The sequence below is a fragment of the Biomphalaria glabrata genome, chromosome 12 (assembly GCF_947242115.1).
Source record: "Biomphalaria glabrata chromosome 12, xgBioGlab47.1, whole genome shotgun sequence".
NCBI classification, from domain to species: Eukaryota; Metazoa; Mollusca; class Gastropoda; family Planorbidae; genus Biomphalaria; species Biomphalaria glabrata.
In genome coordinates this window covers 37,288,418-37,311,473 of record NC_074722.1, presented here as the reverse complement: position 1 = coordinate 37,311,473, position 23,056 = coordinate 37,288,418, and the positions used below count along the sequence as shown (strand labels likewise).

General features: G+C 34.6%; 1 protein-coding gene across 2 annotated transcripts; it reads right to left on the bottom strand.

The window, feature by feature from the left end:
* Positions 1-833: 833 nt before the first annotated feature.
* Positions 834-21,402, bottom strand: LOC106069917 (vacuolar protein sorting-associated protein 33A-like). Of its 2 annotated transcripts, XM_056006481.1 has the most exons (16): positions 21,258-21,402; positions 19,405-19,470; positions 19,160-19,290; positions 18,424-18,511; positions 16,841-16,945; positions 15,711-15,827; positions 14,534-14,708; positions 13,538-13,734; positions 12,446-12,536; positions 10,939-11,013; positions 9,907-10,073; positions 9,063-9,194; positions 8,222-8,390; positions 7,056-7,178; positions 5,025-5,164; positions 834-2,594 (listed from the first exon to the last, which is right to left on the bottom strand). In XM_056006481.1, the coding sequence occupies exons 1-15, from the start codon at positions 21,369-21,371 to the stop codon at positions 5,040-5,042; spliced, it is 1,875 nt and encodes a 624-aa protein (XP_055862456.1). In that variant the 5' UTR covers positions 21,372-21,402; the 3' UTR covers positions 834-2,594; positions 5,025-5,039. The 2 variants fall into 2 exon arrangements, with proteins under 2 accessions (XP_055862456.1, XP_055862457.1); XM_056006482.1 differs by lacking the exon at positions 5,025-5,164.
* Positions 21,403-23,056: the final 1,654 nt, after the last annotated feature.

Here is a 23,056-nt window from a genome sequence, read left to right as displayed (position 1 = left end):
TACAAGTACTTTCTTCTGATAAATTTGATATGTAATAAAGTTGCATTACAGCCCACGATTTATGTTTTATCAAATAAATATGTCCAGTTTAGTTGTTTTTTATCCTCCTTTGTAAGGCTTTGTCCTCCGTGGCAACAAGCGGTCAGTTGAGATCAATACCTGTCAGGACTACTATAGTGATTTGTCTTGGTTGAATTTTGAAGTCACCCATTCCTACCGTGCTAACTGTAGTTTTTCTTTTTTTTTTAAAATAGGTTTCAACCCTTCTGGAAATTGGTGACAGTAATTTGCATTAGTTTTTCTCCAACTGCTGTTTGACCTTCTAGAAGATTTTCTATATTAATGGAGCCCAGCAACTTTATTGGGGAGGGGGGGTTAAACCTCAACCTCCCTTCAACTATGATCATGGAATTAGGTAATTGTAGTAATGCTTTTGTTTTTACTGGAGGGAGATTAAACCTCAAAACTATATGACTACTTTCACTATTTGGTGAGTGATTGTAGTTTTGCTTTAGTTTTTACTGGAGGGAGTTTTAACCTCAAAACTCTATTGACTACTTTCACTATTGGGTGGGTGATTGTATATTTCATGGTGTATAAAACAAGCACCTTCTGTTGGTGAGAATGCCCAATGCGCACACCTCCATGATCTGCTCAACGGATAATTATATTATAGTATCAAATGCCTTCAACCAAAAAAAAAAATTAGCGCTATGAATTTTGAAAACTTCAGTTGTTGTTTTTTTTTAAGAAAAGCTAACTGTATTCTTCTCTCAAAACATATAATATATATAATATATAAAAAATAATTTTAATATAAAACAAAATTCACAAATAATAATACAGTTACGTATTTTATTTTATCAAAATTTACATTAATTGTAAGCAACAAATTGGAGTCTTTTATTCTCTTTCACAGCCTTTCTATTTACACACATCAATGAACAATTATTTTCAAGATTCCCACTAAATCATTCGGACACAGTTTGTCAGTACATTCAGTCCTCAAGGTCTGGCTAACCAACTGCTGCATGGCAGCAATCAGCGATCACCCAACAATTATCACACAAATATATTAAAATACCTGCAGTCATATTCATTACAAATAAAGCCTGTTTTAAATGTTTTGGATGGTCCTTTGAAACTGAAGATTATTTCATCCTAGTCCTAATCTTCCGCAGAAAGATGGAGGGATGGCAGCTGGCAGGGTTTGAACCCAGGACAATCGAGACAACAGTACAGAGCCTATACCACATGACCTGTCATGGAATGAATAATGGCATTGTCTCGATGCCGAAGATTAAGGATGAGCGCAGAATGACGTTGCAGACCCAGGCGCGACCTGCATATTTTCCCTCATCTCGTGCAGACAAAGGGGAATGAATGATGATTTACAAAACAAAAACAATAAGAAATGAAATGACAACTACTAAACTTTAGACCAATTGAGATGTAGGCATCTTAGAAGCTAAGAAAATGATCTTTCTGCAGATTGACTGAATCAAGTATTTAAATACTTTTTATTTTAATTCAAATTCAATTTCTAACTTTGATAGATCATTAACTTTTAAATGAACATTGTCAAATACTCAACCTTATTGGAAAAAACAATTGCTATATCAAATAATAACAATTGATTTTAAAATATAATCATTTCATTTTTGACAATTTTTGATAATTATCTGAAAATCATGCAAGCAACTTTGGGTCCCTTTTGTTGCAAATTTCATTTACCAAGCTGAAAGTCCTGGGTTTAAGTGAAAAAGAAGCTAAGAATTTTTTATAAAATGTGAGGACATGCCTATATAAAATGCCTGACAGATATTTTAAAGAAAACCAAGATTACATGACAGCCTGTTGATGTTTCTTTCCAAAAAACAAATCAGCTGAACTCACCATTAACATGGACTTTTAAAAAGCTTTTAGCAAGACTCTAAGTCTAAAAGGAAAATTTATTTTGTTTGTTCGTTCCATGTCATTTTAATTTGTCGTAGTATTTGCTAGTCAGGTTTTTAGTTACTGAGGTATTGGCTTTAAAAAAAAACAAAAAACGTATAGACTAACATGTGGAGCTGATCTATTTAAAAAAAATTTAGACAAAGGATTATACATATCACAAAAGTAAACCATTAATGTTTGTTCATTCTTCACATTTAAAAACAATTTTTTTTTCTTCATACCGGTAGTTGGAAACTGAAAAAAAAATGAAACATGACCCTTGCTATTATATTTTTGACATTGAAAAAAAAAAATCAAAACCGCTTGGAAGCATAAAAGTGTGGCCATATTAAGTTAAAGAGACAAATTTCTCCTCAGATCATCTGATGAATTAAAACAGTAGCAAAGAGAGGATGATCTCAACTAAACTAGGCCTACAATGTCCATAAGTCCGACACAGCAAGACAAAGATCTATGTCATGCTTGGAGCAGAGTTAACCCAGTGTTGGAATTTGACGTTTCATTACTACATCTGGTTGGTGAGTTCATGCTTCAAAATGGGTTCAACTTGACAGGCTTGATAGTTTCACTAAGTGCTGTAATGAGTCGATCTCCTGTGATCATATGAGTGCTAGCTATGACATAGTCAACACCACCTGGAAATACAAGTAAATACAAATATAAGGAAACAATCCAATGTTTTAATATGTTTCTCTCTTTTCTACCCCAACATTTAAAATTCTCCACAGTTGGCAGCAGTTTATATGTTAATATCCTCCCATTACAATCAAACATGGCTAAAAGGGCTTGATAATCAAAGGAGTGCACTGGACTAAATTACCTTAAAGGAGACAAGAGATTGCCTTATCTTATAAATTACAGACGCTACTTCAAAAGAGAAGATAATTATATTGTTAGATGCTATTCATGCATGTTAATCAGAGACATAAAATCTGTCAAGTCGTTGGTTGCTATTCATGCATGTTAATCAGAGACATAAAATCTGTCAAGTCGTTGGTTTTATCAAACAGACGTAGAAAAGTCTAATAAAATGGCACACATAGATAAGGTAAGTTGGTAAGATTACAAGAATCATATGAAGCCAGCATGTGGGTTTAAGCAACAAGGAGCTTCTCCTCTTATTATGGTACCAGTCCAGGCCTTGAACCAGGGAGGAAGTGCAGGCTATGCAAATCAGACACTGATCTTTTCTCACTAAGCTGCAGATTTACCCTACTCATGCCCCAATGTGAAGATAGACCATCGATGAAAATTAGATTGTGCTCATCTTCATTCACTAGGGATTTACAAAATAAGTCAAAGTTAGCTAAGACACACACATTTATCAAGTTTTCTATTCTTTCAATGTAACATAATGTAGTACTTTTTTTTTTCGGTATTTATCCCTTTTATCCTTGTTAACAATGTTCCTGCATGTAGTAGAATATTTATAAAAATGGCCAAACAACTATGGGTCTTGAAATAACATTAATGCCTGGGCTTGGTCTGCTGTAAGCTGCTTAAAGGTTGCCTGATTTTTCTCAGGGTTGAACCCTGAAGCCTTTCCCATGTCTGGGTATAGCTGCAAGGCAGCATATGTTTGAGCTTTTCTTTTCCTAGGTGTGAGTTCCTCCCGCCTGCAGCTTACTGGTGCCTTTACTCCTGTTAGCAATAAGTCTCTCAATCCCAATATCTGAGCCACAGATGAAAGCCATGAGTTGGAATGGTTGTCAGAGGCTATTTGAAAGACATTCCATTGAAAGCATTTTATAGGTAGTGGATTACTTATATCCATTACCACTTCCAGCAATAACAACCTAACGGAAAATAGTAAAGATCAAGAGACAGTAAAAACAGCTCTTCTCTTATTCAATAAAATGTAAAGTTTCTTTCACTTAAAAAAGGGTTAGGAAAAATGAAATATTCTCAACTGTTGATGTCTATGAATTAGTAATATGTATTTCTCTTGCAACACACTATCAAATAATGTCAACTGAAAATCATTCCAGTGCTAGTGTTGTCACTCTAGTCAGTTTATTTTTCATCACTGTAATTCCCTTGAAATTGTTTTTAGATAAATAAGAAAATAATTTCTTAGTCATTAGTACAAATTACACATCAACATTAGTAAAAGAATAGATTAAACTAGCAAGTATTTTACTTTTGTTAAAATTTTAAATAGGAGAAAAATGTAACTTAAAATGAAAACCTTAATGGTAATATGTCTTAAATAGAAAAAAAAATTATTTAAAAAAATCAGTTACACATTTTTTGGGGGATGGACTTTGCAGCAGTTAAGACACACAAAAAAATGGTTTAGATGTTTTACTGTTGGGGTGTGGGAGGAAAAGTTGATTTCAAGTTGACTAGCTGGTAATATAGGCTGAACATTTTGATGAACATTATGCTGAACATTTCACTGAACATTTCGCTGAACAGTCATGAATGTTTAAAAACTTTTGACATTTTTTTTTCATTATACTACTCATATCTAATATTAACTCTTTCTCTCCATAATTATTTACCACATTCTGGTGGAATCAACGCTGGTATCGTCAGTTAGGAGAGAAAGAGTTAAATTAGAAATCGTAACAATTTTTCAGATATTTAAAAACATTGATGTTGAAGTAAAAAAAAGATACTGTTGCCTTTTGTAGAAAAGGTTAACATTCTAAACGTTTGGAAGGAAGAGATTTTCAAAAGGTTACAGATATTGTATACACAGTTCAAGATATTATGTGAATAATCCAAATTATTTACTCATCAAAGTGTCTGAAATTCCTTGAAAGCAAATAGTGTTTTAGTTTTTTAAAGGCCATTCATGTGTGGTGTTTAGGTTTAAATTCAAGGCATTCAATCAAGAATGAAATTAAAACAAAAAAAAATTCTAGTTAGATGTTGTTCTTTTTTTACTATTCTAACAATGGGGAAAATGTTAGCAGATGATAAAAGTTAAAATTGAAACATCAATCTGGGTTTTAATGTCACACAGAGGCTAAGTCAAGGGGAGGTAATAAGTCACACTAGGTAAAAGAAAGGTACTGATAAAACAAAAAATAAAAGGTGAAATGCAAATAGTCAGTCACCAATCTTGCATGCAGTTAGTAAAGAGGTACACCATCTGCTCGATATCGTTTCAGATCCACGGTCAGTTCCCCCATTAGGGAACTGCCAGTCAAGATATGTGTTGTGCCAACAATATAGTCGTGGGGAACTCCTGTGTTAGCTTCAACATAGAAATAGGTTGGATGAGCAACGGAAGTGTTGACAACTTCAAAAAATTGTTTACAGACAAAAAAACTTGACAGCATCATGACAGAAAACAGTCATATGATGTTAGAGTGTAAAAAAACAAAAGTGATGCTTAAAAAAAAAAAAAAAAAAGATCAAGGTCACAAGTGAAGTGAGATCTGTTTTCATTCTATAAGCTACCAGTTTCTACTAACAAGAGTAAATTAATGGAAGGAGAATATTCTTGAACTTGTGGTTAGAAAAACTATATAGAGAGGAGACGAGTTTATTTCAGGGTCCAAAAAAGTTAGTTTACTGAGTTTACAAGCTTCATGTTAAGTAAATTTATGATTGAATTTGAATTATAAAATGTATTATTGACTTTGTGTGCACAATCTTTTCATGATATCTAAATGAGGGATTCTAATATTAAAATAAAAACAACACAACAGAAACATTCACATAAATAAAACAGACACAACATAAAGAGTTCATTGAGTGACTACACACAGACATCACTGAAGCTCAGCCAGAAGATGCAACAATCATGAAAGAGGCAGAAGTAGAATCTAAGGAAACTTTTAGTTACCGTACTCTAATATCAATCAAAGGAATTCTATTATCAAATGTGGCACTACTACAGCAGACATTTTTTTCTAATTAAATTTATATATATATATAAATATATATATTTTGTATATATATATATATATATATATATATATATATATATATATATATATATATATATATATATATAATTTTTTTTTTTCATTGTTTCTATGTAAGTGAATTGCTCATTAGTGAAATAGCCAGGATAATTTTCACTAAATAGTATTATAATGATATATTAGTTGGGAAAAAGTAAAGGCCACATGACACACTTGTTAACTGTGGGCCACAGAAACAGATGACCTTTAGATCATCTGCCCTATAGATCACGAGGTTTGAAAGGGGGAACTACTAAGTATTCTATTTGTTTACAAATATATATTACTACTACTAATTAGATAGCTAGACTTGTTGAAGCTTAAGTAGGCCTCACTAAGAACATACTTTAAACTAATCAATTACATGGCCAAGCCAGCGCTTTTAACGATGCTGGGAAGACCTGTTCCAACAAGTATTTCAGTGGTGCACACTTTTTATTGCCATTTGATTTTCAGGATCCTTCTGACGCGGGCACGTTGCCCTGCCTCATCGTGGCGCCCGCGTGGAAACGGCCATTCGAGGAAGTGGCTAGGCTAAATGGGTAGCAACAAAGGACTCCCGTGGGGATGCCCACGGGTAGACGAGAGTCCACTCATTGCACGGGCGGAGTTGTAAATAAGTCCCCACAAACCTGTCACCAATCCATGCGCTGTTCCTCAAAGGGACCGTTACATAAATGGCGGGTCCTGCACAGTTAGCTTGGTACATTGAAGGAAAATGGCAGAAGATCCCGGTGCATTCTCGGCCTTCGGCCGTGTATCTAGCCCACGTGTCGGGGGTCAAACGCATCGGTCAACAGCAATGCTTTACATAGGCATTGTCTAGGGTCTCTCCCAAACAGAACTGTGTGTTCACACAGGTTTGTTTTTTTTTTACTGTTTGGCGTCCAAGCAGGTTTTTTTTCAAACTTAGGGTTCGAAGAGCCTTCGGCTCAACCCTTAGACATTAACATTGGATCCTTCTGAGGCAGTGCTTGAAATGAATTTAATTTTCTCTGTTGCTTAGCATAGGTAATCCATGACTCACTACCGCACAGTAGTGTGCTCTTAAAAACTTTAACACTTGGCAGCTGTGTATTAATTTTTAAATTGTCATTATTGTACTATTGTCATTGTAGCAACTATCTCAGGTAAACATTGCATTTCAAATTCAAGAGGTAAATGTACAGCCCTTACCGTCGTCTTGTTGAGCCAGGAAACGAAGTGCCGCCACCTCAGCCTGCGTAACACCGCCAAGAAAAAAGACTAAGGTCAATTTTTGTTCTCCCATGCTGGACTGAGATGAGGTTACAGAGGCTCCTAAAGAAAATAGAAAAAACTAGTTAAAGCAAGCCCTACCATTCAAATTTCTATTTACTCTGAAACCAAAATATCCATACACAGTGATGAAGTGGTATTAGTCAAATAGATGACTCCATACAATCATGATGGACCATGGTCTAGATCTGATAGTTTTACATGTTCTGAAGGATTTGTTTCGAACTGATGATTCTTATACCCTAAAACAGGGTCCTTCGAGACAACAGTCCAGAACATATACTGCACGACCAGGCAGCCATCTTGTTTAGTAAATTTAGGAGTGATCCTCATGTGCTAGGACATTGCCATTTTGAATCAGAAACTGTTCAACTTTGAATATTTAATCCTGAAATGTCACATTTAATGAAAATAAATGAATAGATCAAAAATTTATTGTTTCTTCTTGAAAGTGATGCAAATTCACAAGAACTCGGCAATAAAATGATACTGTGAACCATAAGTACCTAAACGCACTGTGTTAAACGGAAACAAAAATTTTTTTTAAAAATTAATAATTTCATTTAAAAACAATACATTATTTTCTTAAAATAAGTGATGCCATTTAAATAACAACCGCTTAAAATGAAATCTCATCTCTACATCTTCTATAGTTAGCTAGCAACCCCAGCATTTCCTGAACTGTCTCGAAAACTTAAGTATTTTCTAGACTGCAATTTTTGGCTTGAAATGTCCACCCCTGTCCTGCTGTTGCCACTGTGGGTGTGACACTAAAAGGAATGATTACAGGAAATGGCAAGACTAAACTAGGCTTAGAGTGAAATGCTTGTAAATTACAAGATTTTAAGCACAAGCCTACACAATTTTTTTTATTATAACAGATCAATCAATTAGGATCAAGTCAAGTCAGCTAGAGAAATATTTTAAAAAAATGAAAAGGTGCTATAACAAAACCCAGAAAAAGCTTTACTTAAAAAAGACAGGCTGGGATTTAAAATGACATTTGAGTTCTTAAAACCTATTTTTTCCAAGGTATCCTAAAAAAAAAAAAAAAAAAAAAAAAAACAACTAGTATGCTGACATACTGCGTTTTCTAAGTCCCATAGGAATCTGCTGAACCTCTTCAACTTTAGGTCCTGGCAGCATGTTAAGAACTTCAGTAATACTGCGCCAACCAGGTCGTGCCAGGAATTGAGCCAGTCTAACGCTTAAAGGAGCATAGCCACTGTAGACGTATGCAATGTCATTGGGGTTCTGAGGAAACACATTTAAAAGAATTACAGTTTTCTCAAAGAATAACTTGGGACAGAAAATATCTTTGATCGCATCTTTCACCAGTCTAGTGACACACTCCAACAATCTCCCAACATTTATGCTAGCAGTTCTAAGATTATAGTAAAAAAAGTAAAGTACCTCATTCAGACCTTGCGATCTGTGGGGCAGATGATGCAAAGGTCATCTATTTCTTTGGCTAATGGTTAATGATCAGGGTGTTATGTGGCCAGCACAACAACCAACCACCTTTATTTACTTTCCCCAACTAAAGTCAGGTACCCATTAGAGTTAGGTGGATTTATGGGCATCCTTAAGGCAGGCTCATCACGACCTCCAGCAATACAATATAAAATGTAGCTCTTCATCTTTTGCCCTTCAGTCAGAAGAGGCTATATGAACTCCAACACCATACATTTATAAGCACCAAATTTCGATTTGACCATGAATCTTTAATAAGTCGACCCCTCCTCCCCTGATAAAAAATTTAACCATATGTAATTAGCAGAAATAAGCCTTTAAAACCAAATAAAGAGGCAACAACTTAAAATAAAGGCGCAAGTAATTTCTGTGCCAACTCCTCGGCAAGAGTGTAAGAATACAAACTATTAATTAGCGATTCAGTGGATTGAAAAGAATGAATAAAAGTCTTACTTGTTCATTGACATCCTCCACAATCAGCCGGAGTGTTTTTCTTATGGTCTGATAAGATTTAGTCGAGTGAGGACGCAGGAAGCCTCCCTTCTCGAGGTTACAAAGAGTCACCAGGTGTTCAAATCCAAAAGCCTAGTCAGAGCACAAAACTTAATTGTAGCCAAAACATTTCATACAAAAAAATAATAATAAAATAAATACAGAGAAATGCTGTTTTTTTTTCTTTCAAAAACTTTCAAGTCAAAACTAGTCTGCTTTTATTCTTACACACACATACACAAAATAAAACGTGCAAAGGAAAGACAACCCTCAAAGGTTTCAACATAGATCTATTTATTTGAATCTAGATCTACACTGGACCAACTTATAAGATTATGTGAAGTGCAAAGTCTAGACTGATAAAGTGTTGTATTATAGAGCATTTACCAGAAGTATTAAGATAGCCATAGCCCATATGTATATTATAAGCACAATGATTAATACAATTATTTAATTTTTATTATAGATTATTATTAGATATTATTATAGATCTAAGTGTTCCTATTATGTCAGGTTAACATAATGATCATTTTTTTGTTACAAAATTGTTTTAAATTTTGCTTCTTTGGACTTTTCAATAAAAACAAATATCCATAAAAACCAACTCCAACAATTTGATGCAATAAGACATTGGTCATAGAACAGGGAAAAATAGATCTACATTAAGTGAAAAAATGTATTACTCAATATTGAGGATCAGCTTTACGCATAAAAAAATGTGTCTTTTACCAAATGAAACTTATTTCTGACGACCAGTCTATACATTTCAATGTCTATGGATTTCAATTAGTCTGCAGAGTTTTACCTGAATGATCTCCCTTTTATAGTAATCTAACACTTTGGGCTTGAGACCATCATTACAAAAAGATTGTATGCAGATCAGCCTCAAGACTTTAGACAAAGGTTCCATTTTAGCGATGCAGTCTTCTATGTAGGGATTGATTTTATCTGTTTCAAGACCATGAGTCAGCTCTGAATAAAAAAAGACAAGTTGTATTACTTTAGTAAAAACCAAAACTGAGTTTAAAAGCTTTATTACACTGAATGAATATCACTACACACTTAGCAGGGGCCAAGACACAGACGATTGGCAATACACTTCTCATTTCTTCTTCTTCTTCTAGCCAGCTTTATCGCTGCTGAGCTGTGAGCTCTTTTGCAGACTGTGCCAAGGAAAAAAAGTGTGCTGTTTTCTTCAGTTGTTCAGCACTGCCGTACAGGGTGTTGGTTATGTTGGGCTGTAGTGGAAGAAGGGTCTGCCTAAGGTGGATTAGGGAGGGGCATTCAAAGAGGATATGGTTTACGGTTTCAAAGGGGTGGGCGCAATGTCTGCAAAGGGGTAGTTGTGTGGAGTTTATTTTGTTCAGGTGGTAATTTAATAGTGGTGTGTGTCCTGTTCTTAGTTGGAAAATTTATACGTTGAAGAATGAGTTGCATACATATTTAAAAATGTTTAAGTTCAGTGCCTAGTCTAGATGTCAATGTGTGGGAAGCGTGGTCGAGAGGCTAAGTGCGCTTGAACTTAGCTTGTCTTGGCTACCTAGAAGGGGGCTCGAGGTTCGACACCCGACTCGGGCAGAGGTGTTTACTGAGCGCCTAAAGGCAGCACGGAAAACCAACTCCTAGATACCCCCTCCCCCCACACTGGTCCACAAATGAAATTGGACCAAAGCGCTCTGAGCATGGTATAAGCATGAAAGTAGCGCTATATAAAAGCTATAATAATAATGTGTTAGCATTTGCTCTGTGACAAACTGCTGCGATTATTTGTGATTTGATTCCTCAATTTAGTACAAACATGTCTAATGAAAATTTTTTAATTAACACCATGACTTACCTTGTTGACATCGTAAGGCATCCAGAAACTCATCAGAATCTGTGACTTCTTTGATCAGTTCAGCTATAGATGTATCTGTCAAAAATACCATGTTTATCTCAATAATTCCGTTTACATTTAAATTTGCATTCATTCCAACTGTCAACTTTTGTTACTTAGCCCATTTCAGGACACTTTACATTCTTAAAGCATCACCACACTGACTGCAATGAGACTGTAAGACTTTCTTGTATACTGCATTGATTCAAACTGTCAACTTTTGTTACTTAGTCCATTTCAGGGCACTTTACATTCTTAAAGCATCGTCACACTGACTGCAATGAGACTGTAAGACTTTCTTGTATACTGCATTGATTCAAACTGTCAACTTTTGTTACTTAGTCCATTTCAGGGCACTTTACATTCTTAAAGCATCGTCACACTGACTGCAATGAGACTGCAAGACTTTCTTGTATACTGCATTGATAATTATGTTTCCCATGCTATTTTCTGACATTTTTTGGTTTCCAGTTAAAGGTTACTTACGAATCTTTGAACTTTTATTCGAAGGACAAGACTTGTTTCCCTAACCCAGTCATATTTAAAACAAAATCAGCTTGACCCGCTAAAATAATGCTGTCAAAATAGCAATGACAAAAAAAGCTCCAATATTTATTATCTTTTTTTGTATTCAATTTTTTAGTTATTACTTCACATTTATTGAAATAAAAATGCACAAACATAACAGAACTCAATTCATAAAGGGCACAAAATAAATTATTTAAATATATATCACATTTATTTATGTTCTAAAAAGTGTTATGACATACAGAATCCTGTATTGTGATTGAGACAATCTGGAAGTGGACCCCAAAAATGGAGACTTTATCAGAAAGACATGAAATAGAGAAATGATTGTTTGAATTGGTCGTTTGCCGTCTGAGATTAGACAAACATGTTGGTGAGATAAGAACTACAATAGCCAGCTAGACTCATCCTGCCACCCTAATTCGTCATTGTTGTGGCAATGAGACGCCAGGGTTGGATCAAAGAGAGATTTTAGATCAAGATTTCAGACAACATTATAACACACATATGTAAGACAAGTAAGATTATATCCAGGTCCAGATTTATGATACTGAAAGGCTGCAGCCGCAGCTCTTATAAGATCCACATAAAAAATGTATAGATAAATTGTAACCAATATGTATGTTAAACTAAAGAAAAAAAGGAAAATGAGATAAATTTACAAATACTCTATGTCTTTCTTCATAAATATGACATATAGTTAGATTTATAAATAATAGGTAATTGGATTGAAGCTTGAAGAGGGTGGGGGCTCCCCTTAATAAAGTCCAGTAATGATTTTATATCATTAATAAATCTGCACTATTTTGTGGGAATCTCACACTATTTTGTCATTCATATATATATGGCTCCTTATGTCTCGGAAGACAATGGATGCGCCCAGGTGAGTCAAGGGCTTTGGTTTGCATAAACTAATATTTCAATACAACGGAGTACTTACGTGTAGCAAGAGAAGCCCTAGCTGCTTGGAGGTGTGGAAGTTTGGATACAAACTGTTTCATTTCACCCACAGTTTTAGCAGCATGCCTTTCCTATTCAAATACACACACAAAAATTGTCTAGCAATCTATAAATAGAGAAAAATCTGGAGATGGCCAGAAATGGCTGCCTGGTCACTATGTAAAGAGTGGAGGAAGTTTAAAATTGTAATTGATGTGCAATAGAAGCGTGGTCGAGAGGTCAAGTGCGCTTGAACTTGGCTACCTAGAAGGGGGCTCGAGGTTCGACACCCAAATCGGACAGAGTTGTGTTTACTGAGTGCCTAAAGGCAGCACGGAAAACCAACTCCTAGATACCCCCTCCCCCCACTGGTCCACAAATGAGATTGGACCAAAAGCGCTCTGAGCATGCTATAAGCATGAAAGTAGCGCTATATAAAAGCTATAATAATAATACTTCCATTTCTTTCATTGCAATAAAGTTTTATTAACATAGAAGCATTGTATACAGAGAAACGACTATTCCTATTTATATTATTTATTGTGTTTAGGTTAATTAAGTTCAAATTATAATTGTATCAAAAAGTGAGAAACAAAATAAGGTTGTTCATTATGAGTTCAAAGCCCAGTGGATTTTGAATGTCAGGATTTTAGGGCACCCATGAGTCCATCCAACTCTAATGGGTACCTGAAATTAGTTGGGGAAAGGTTAAAATGTTAATCATTGAGCTGGCCACATGGCACCCTCATTAACTGTCAATTAAAGAAACAAATGACCATCTGCCCCATTGATCAGATAAAAGAGTATTTAACTTTTTTACTTTTAAGTATCTAGATGACAAATGGCTATTACATCATCTGGCTTATTGATCACAAAGCCTGAAAGGGGTACTTTACTTTAAAGTATCTAGATGACTAATGATCTTTACATCATCTGCCCCATTGATCACTAAGTCTGATAGGGGTACTTTACTTTTAAATATCTAGATGACTAATGACCTTTACATCATCTGCCCCATTGATCACAAAGTCTGAAAGGCGAACTTTACTTTTTAGTATCTAGAAGACAAATTACAGCTAATGTTTCCACTTACATCAAACTCTGCAGTGATAGTTTTGGCTTTACGGCTAACTATCCCACCAACAGCATTGAAGTTTTTGTCACGCAGCTCTGCGTAAAGCTCGTCTGCTGAGTTTAGAATAAACTTTTTAGGCTCTTCCAAGGCCTCTTCTTTCACATTTTTTTTCTCCTCTGCTGTTAGAAATTTCTGTGGTGGAAGCTTTACATTGGCTAAAAAAAGAGATATCTGCATTATTACAAGCTAAACATAAAAAAAAAATAAAAAAAATTGATGAACAGAAAACAGTATTCACATTATCTGTTACTTGTTAAACATCATTAAATTTAATTATGGACCACAAATGGAAGCCCACAAATTCAAATACCGAGTTTTAAAAAATTTCTGAGGTGGAAGCTTTTCATTGGCTAAAATATAGACAAGAGAAATCTGCATTATTACAAGCTACACATAAAAACATTTGATGAACAGGAAACAGTATGCCCATTATCTGTTACTTGTTAAACACCATTAAATTTAATTATGGACCACAAATTCTAAAATTGATTTTAAAAATGGAATTGTGGTATTAAATTTAAAAAAAAAAAAAAGATTAAGAAAATTTTAGTTTTGTTAAAAAAGGTGTACTTTAAAAAAGAAAATAATAAATCTGTTCAATAAACATGACATAACATAATAACAGCAGTACTAAGGGGCAAAGGTTATTGAAAGAAGAAGGTAAATGCTAGACTAATGCCTGGTTGGTGCTAGGTTACGGGGCCATATTGAAGGTCAGTGGTTCAAGTCCTCCTCTGAGTTTATTAATGCTGCACAACATTTTCTTCACCTTCTTCTCTTGATAACCTTAGTGCTTGATAACCTTAGTGCTGCTGTTACATGTTTCATATCGTGTTTATTTTATTTTATGTTTATGTCATTTATTTTAGCACTAAAAGCTTCAAAGCTGCATCTAATTAAAGAAAAAAAAAACTTGAAAAAAATAAAGTTTGTTTCATAGTAATACCAACTTACTGTTTTTAATGTTAAAGATTTCATCAATCAGACCTTCGTATGTTAACTGAGTAAGTAGTGGGGTCAAAAGGTCAACATTTCTATCGATAAGGAGCAGGTTATCAATCTGCGGAGTTATCTGCGGCTCTACACCCCCAGTCTCCATCTTCATTTTCCTCAACATTTCTACAACTTGCTGGAAAGAAAGTTAGAGAATAAATTTAAAAAAAAACCTACAATCTTTCATGTACATGACAGTGGCTAAAGGAACTTTGATATAATCCTGCTTAGCATACATGGTATAAATGTTATGGAATGTGGTGGCTTGAGTGAGCTAGAAGGTTATGAAATTGAAGAGTTATCTATGACTTTACACTGGCCTCCTTCTGTTTTCATTTTCCAGGACATGGACTGGCACTGGACTACAGAAGCAAAAGTCTTGATGGACACCAAATTTCTTGTTCCGAATTTTGTAGCTTTTCATATCCAGCTTTAAATCACAAAAAAATGTTGGCCAAATCGGTGTCTTGTGCTAGCTTCTTAACACCTTCATAACCATTGGTCAAGTAAGCCACTACTTCAACTGGTTATATATACAAAGTTGCCCTATATACAATTCATCTGGTCCCTTTAACTATAAAAAGCCGAATGGAAAACTTACTCTAGATAATTTTATTTGGTTTGAACTTACTAGAGTGTGGTCACTGCTGGTTAGAGCATTTAGCTATCCAACTAAAAGTCTTCAAATCCTAGCCAGGTTTATAGTTTTACTAAATGAGTTTACATTTACTTGGCAATAGTTAATAGAGCTCATCTAACTCCAAAATATCAACAGACATTTGGTATAAAAATTATAAGAGGAGGTCATTTAACATGAATGCTTCTGTCCTGTTCATTGATAGAAGTACTCGCATACAACCTTAACTTAACCAACCCTATTTTAAATAAGCAGTTTGAAATACAATTTCAATATAATAAAGAATGAAATTATTTTCAATACAATAAAGAATTATGTGCGTAATTCGTTAACTTCTGTTAGTAACTCTTCTAATAATATTTTTATGTATTTCGTTATGTTCAGATTGCATTTCTGTGCGTTACACTAACCAGCAACTGAAGAAGTCACTACAAAAACTGAAAATACATCTACACGTCTCTTGTATTCTGCATGACAATATCAAAGTGTTGAATGATTTACCTTAGCACCATCTCCTTTCCCATAGATATAAGGTATAGTTCCATATAAAGCCTGCAAAATCATCAGTGACTGTGCAGCGTAAAACAAACAAGTGAAGTCATTCTCCAGATAACACTCCTGCCAGTACATACGAAATATTACTATTGTTCAATAAATAATAATAATATTAAAATATTCAGTACAGCAAAAGTTAAAACAAAACAAGATGTCTGATACTAAAAACTGAAGATATCTGGTACTAAAATAGCCGGAGGAATTCCAGCTACCCGTCGCCTCAGCGTGGCCCTCCGGTGGATACGTCTAGTGGGTGGAGACTAGATAGGCTAAGTACGAGTAGCGAACCAGGCCCGGCCGGGCTTCCCTGGGTGAGCTTTTTTACTGGACTTCATTGAAGGTACTAAAATAAGAGATTTCTAGTACTAAAATAGAAGATTTCTAGTACTAGTGCTGGAGTCTGGGAGCGCATGAGGCGCTCTGACCGCACTTCCTGGTGGTGGAGGCTGTCCAGGCCTGAGCAAGCTATTATAGCACAGTAAAGGACAGGCCATTGTCCAGTTGGCTCATATTTCTCAAGTCTGTGGCCAAATTTTAACTCATGGTGTCCCCGCTGCGGGGAAGAAGAGGAAACCATGTCTGATATTGATATTCTTTTTGACTGTCCCAGATCTCCGTCTCTACAGGTCTGGGAAACCAAAAATTATCAACCTGTAGGTTGACATGTTGACAGCAGGGTTTCTATCCAGGGCTTTTGCAAGTGAGGATTTTAGTCTCCCAAGCCCTTATTCAAATGGAGTTTGATGATGATGATGATGATGAGTACTAAAAACAGATGATGTCTAGCACTTTAAACAGAAAAGTCTAGTACTAAAAGCACAAGATGTCTAGTATTAAAAGCACAAGATGTCTAGTACTAAAAGCACAAGATGTCTAGTATTAAAAACAGATGTCTAGGACTAAATACAAAAGATGTCTAGATGTAAAAACAGAAAATGCTTACTCTTGTATGAAATTACACTATGAATGATCTAGAAAACATTCAATAGAAGATGTCATTGATTTAGATAAACTAACCTAAGATAATTGTCAAGCAGAAGACCTTTTGCTCAAGAATTAAAATAACATATACTAACTCGATAGGCATCATCCATTTCCATTGACAGCAGATCTGAATCAAATGGAATAAGTCCGAGATTGAATTCATCCACATTGACTAATGATCCATAAACACCTTTCTCCTAAAATAATAAAATAAAAAGCATTTAAAGAACAATGATATTAGAAGAAGAATTGGTGACATGCTAATTAAAAAATGTATTCCCCAACAACAAATGAATTGATTAAACCACCTAGTAAGAAAGTCAGCCAACCCACCAGCCACTAAATTTACATCCCAGGATGCTTAAGAAATAATGTAAGACAAAATACGGATTAAATGCAACATTGTATGTCACACCTAAGTATAGAACATCTGCAGTCTCTTATACTTCATTGAGCCTCATACCTAACAACATAATATCTATAGTATCTGATACTTCATTGAGCCTCACACCTAACTACAGAACATCTGTAGTATCTAATACTTCATTGAGCCTCACATCTAACTACAGAACATCTGTAGTATCTAATACTTCATTGAGCCTCACATCTAACTACAGAACATCTGTAGTATCTGATACTTCATTAAGCCTCACACCTAAGTACAGAACATCTGTAGTATCTAATACTTCATTGAGCCTCACATCTAACTACAGAACATCTGTAGTATCTAATACTTCATTGAGCCTCACATCTAACTACAGAACATCTGTAGTATCTGATACTTCATTAAGCCTCACACCTAAGTACAGAACATCTGCAGTATCTGGTAATACATTGAGCCTCACTGTCACACCTAACTACAGAACATCTGCAGTATCTGGTAATACATTGAGCCTCACTGTCACACCTAACTACAGAACATCTGCAGTATCTGGTAATACATTGAGCCTCACTGTCACACCTAACTATAGAACATCTGCAGTATCTGGTAACACATTGAGCCTCACACCTAACTACAGAACATCTGCAGTATCTGGTAACACATTGAGCCTCACACCTAACTACAGAACATCTGCAGTATCTTGTAACACATTGAGCCTCACACCTAACTACAGAACATCTGCAGTATCTGGTAATACATTGAGCCTATACACATCACTACAGAACATCTGCAGTTTCTGGTAATACATTGAGCCTCACACCTAATTACAGAACATCTCCCATCGACACATATCTAGTAAATATGAAAGTTAAAATTGAAAGTGAATAATACCCAAGTAATGAAATATCACCAAGTTCTTTGCAATACAATAACAACATTTTGTACCAACTTGAGATAATTCAGAAAAAAAAAAGCATTTGCTACATAAAAAAAAAAAAGAATTTTTCATAAAACAAATTTCAAAATATTTTAACTGGTGATTAGCCACATCTTTAAAGCACTTGTAAACATTATCTCTCAGCTATCAACTCTAAGTCCCTCCTCCCTGTACATCTATTTACCACAGAGATTTACAAAAGTATTATCAAGTCTATGAACAACAAAAGCTAAATTATTCCTTTCTTGTTCTATTAATTAATTTCTCTAACACTTTTTTATAAAAACAAACAAAAAATATATATAACGAAAAAGAATTTCTTCGCTTATCAAAAATGCTAACTACTTTTTACTCACTTTCAATTTTTTTTCACACAACAAACTTTTTCTTGGAACAAATAAAAGATGAAACTCTTTTCGAACAGCGCCTCCTTTGATTTCTTCACTAGGGATAGAAAAAATGAGAAAAACTTTTTGAAACTAATAATGACATTCATGTGTGTAACAGCAGACACTTATAATTTGAATTAGCTTTTTTTTAAAACAAATCTCTTCTAAGTTAACTGTTTCTCTCCTAATTGACGATACCAATGTTGATTTGACACCATGAAATTAAATTAATTTTTGGTTTTAGAAACTTGAATAAAATTTTTGTAAAGAGAGCATGCAATCCTATTTAATTCTATACCAAATAAAACATTTTCTAATAACAACCAAAAAAAGTTATTAAAGTTTAATCATAACAGGATAGTGAAATACTAATGAGCAAAATGAATAATTTCATTGGAACATGGAAAATAATTTCGGAGAGAAAGAGTTAAGCTACCAGCGTGTGCACATACAAATGTGTTTATAAATAAAAGATGTCAGGACATTCAAGATAATGTTTCTGAGACAGAACATTTATAATGAATTTTTAAATTTTCTTTTATTGAAGATTTTGCCATGTTGACCTTTTCCATCGATTTGTTCCACAGCTCTATTTTACAAAGTGCCTTATAATAAACGGATCACAAATTTATTTCATAGCTGACTAGTAACTAGAAGACTATTACTGCTGGTGGGTGTCAGCAAAGAGACTTAAAACACTCACTTGAGTAAGCATTGAGCCACAGTTTCCATGAGACAAAGTCTTGGACGCACAATAAAAATAATATTGTGTACGTTGCTTGCTGGGAGACCAGAGGAATGGAGACGGAACATTTTCTCCACTTCATGTTGGTCCTGAAATCAAAATGAAATTTCTTTCATGTTAAATACTTAACATTCTTAGATTTATTTAAAGCAAATCATTTACAAGCCTTTGGACACGTAGATGATAAGTTCAATCTAACTAACCTTTAGAAGAGATGCTTCAGCAATCAAACCAAATGGTCCAGTCAAACCATCATCCCACACTAGCGCCTGTAAGATACAAAAAAATGTTTTAAAATTAAATTAATTTGACTTCCCTTCAACGCCAAACTGCATTTATGTTAACAATGGAAGTCACTGATTACAAGACAGGCCTTTGCATAGACCTAACACTCATCGCAGATGTCTACATTAGCTTTAAGTGGTTGAAATCTGTATTACTTTGCAGTCCTCAAATAAAATAAAGTTCAAGCTTTCATATGTAACTGAAACATAGACAATGTGCATTTAAATCTAATGTTCTCAATGGGAAATCATTTCCTACTTTGCCTGAAATGCCAGATTTCACACTTTGCTGGTAAAATTTATGGGATACGACCTCATGCCAAAGGCAATCTTCTTTGATGAGCTTAAAGCAGGATGGCGTAACAGAGGTGCCCCCAGAAGGCAATATGAAGATCAACTCAGGCGCATTTCACCCGCACTTCCATAGAGGAAAGTAGCTGGCAGCAGATGGCCTCTGACAGAGACAGTTGGAGAGCTTTCAAAATGGATGCAGGACAAACATTTGAGACTCAAAGAAAAAACAATTTTGAAGACAGGTGCAGAAGACGAAAAGCAGACAACGACTTTGTCTGCATGAGGTGCAGGAAAATATTCATATCGAAACTACTTCTGCATAAACATGTGAAACACTGCACTTATCCTTAATCTTTAGAATTAAATATTCCTACAAAATATATATTATATTAAGAATTGAAAAATTATTGGTTCCCTATGATTGAATTTCAGTTAGGTTGATCTGGGTTATTTAATATTGTAGGAATTAGTTTCATGTTCTAGTTTGTTTTGTTTGTTGTTTTTTTTTTTTTTGCTGTTTCTCATAGCATTTGACATTTGATTATTAGATATACTAAAATATTTTTATTTGAATTTTATTCAGTTAATGTTAATGAAATGGTAGATTTCTTTATATCTAAATATGCAAAATCATTTAACACTGATTTTCAAAATGGTTTATTAAGTCTCTATATACTAGTATAAGTCACTACTTCTCTATATATTTAATATATACTAGTATAAGTCACTACTTCTCTAATTATTATTATACTAGTAAGTCTAGTATAAGTCACTACTTCTCAAATATTTTATGTGATGATCCCTATAACTCATGAGTAAATGTGCATAAGCTCTCCTAGCAGAGTTCTGGTGCCAAAGTATTTTTTGCATTCAGAGCTGTAAGAATGCATTATGATTATTTATTTGGCACATGATCTAAGGAACACTTTACTTTTTAACTAGTCATTCTTGGAACAGTAAGTGTAAGTCTATAATCATATCATTAATAAACATGACCTGTAACATATAATAATAGCAGCACAAAGCTACCAAGGTTATTAGGAGAAGAAGGTAAATAAAATTTGGCAAAACATACATAGGTAGGCCCACACAGGGATTCGAACCACTTTAGTGACTTTACTTGCCGACTCTATTCTCTATTTAGTATTTGCCTGGCAACTACAAACTACAATGACTCACTGAGCCCTGAGCACTCTACACGACAACACTGTCTATAGTACTCTACACTGACTACAGTCTGACTCTGAGTAGTCTGAGTCTACACTGTACAGGTAACACTAACAGTAGCGTACAGTACACTACAGTACAGTAACAGTTACAGTAACTTACAGTTACAGTAATAGTAGTATTAGTAGTAATACAGAATACAGTTACACTAGTTACAGTACAGTGACACTGACAGTCTACAGACACACCAGACATTCACGATGGAACTGGTTCATGGTTAGGGTTATACTAGATTAATAAATATGCGTTACCTTGGTACCACTGCATTTATCAATGCACTCTAAAAATAATCGCCGATAATAGTCTCTTAATACACCTAAATTTAATTTTGAGGTGTTAAGATGGGAGGCACCGGATCCAGCCATTTCTAAAGCTAGTATTTATTTTCAACATACATTTCTGTTTTTCTTTTAAAAGGAGCAGTTTATATCACATACCTATATATTTACATGTCTATGGTTTATTTCTTTTTTCACTTTCGCCTATGGAGAAAGTGACATACAAAACGGCTCATACTCAAATTTTATTTTGTTGTTTTTTCCCCCCTCATATTTATGAATATAGATCGACTCAGATATTCATAGAAATATCCCCCATTTCAGAATCTTTACCATTCAATTATCTTAACAGAAGTTTCATCAAAAGAGAAAGTAACTGCGTCCTAATTATACTGTTGCATTTTACGTTTTGAGAGACGATGCTTTAATCCCTTTGCAATTTCTCATGTGACTAAAGAGCAGGGGCGGACTGGGTGTCAAAATCGGCGCCAGAATTTCTATACAGCACAGCCCATAAATTGTATATCATATAATGGGCTTCTTATTATAGGCCTATCTGTTCTCATAATAATTATGTTATTTTTTTTAAAATAATTTCTCGATAACTGTATGCATATATGCATATGCTCTAGGCTATATCTTTATAAGAAATATAGGCCTAATGTTGCTTTTTATTCTCTATGCTTGAAAGCCCTAAAATGATGAAGCCTACTAATAGCACTGTCTACGGATGTAAGCTATTACATTATTTTTGAAAATGTGTTAGATTAAATTAGTATTACACTGTAGTCTGTAAAAGATGACGCTCATATAGCCCCTTATATATGAGAATATTATAAAATCTTTAACAATTTAATGCGTGCCACAGTGGCATTCACGAGACCCTCTAGGACCATTTGAGTACCGGCACACTGGGCATTTGGGCCGATATAAATCAATTAAAACACGGTTATAAAAACATATGACTTGCTTTTAAAAAGATAAGTCTACAAAACGTTTTCTGCTTTATTTAACAAATATTTCTTCAACTTTTATTGCATTCACTTGACCTAGGCCTACTTGACTTAATCCTTTAGACTATAGCATATAACCCCAAAAGTACTTTGCTTATGTACTCTGTTCTGGTCAATTTCTTTTGGGTCCATGTATATCCTGTCATCTTTGCTTTTTGTTTTGTTGAGATCACAGCATTAATCTTAATCTGTGGGTTTCAGTTTAGAACCTGATTTGAAATATTTTCGCTTGATTTTTACATTGACATACCAATCAAATCCCATTTGCCTTTTTTGATTGCCTGTTCAATTGGTGTTTGCTGTGCTGTTTGTAATAGACGTTAGTTAGATAATTTTTTTGGCCATCTCAAATCTATAATGTGTCGTAATCATTTCTTGGTGAGTGCCTTGACCTTGCCTGCATTGTTATTTGGTACTCTCCATATCTCTGCGCGATGCGATTGTCCACTTCGCCTTCTCCTTCCGCTGCTTCTGCTGCTTGCGAAATATGTCTAAAAGCTACAGATATATAAGACTTGGTTCCGAATCTTAACGTGTTATATTCTAACAGAATATCAAGTTATTGCTTCAGCTATTCAATAAGGCGAGGTTTATTTTTATAAAACTTGCATCTGTCTCATTTGGAAGCCACCTAGCTGCATTCCTTTAATCTCTTCTATGCCATTTCAAGCAAGATTGCACCTAAGCTGGTCTTTATAGCATTTTTAAGAGGCCCTTTTGTTACGACTAACAATTTTAGCTGGCCAAACAATTTTAATT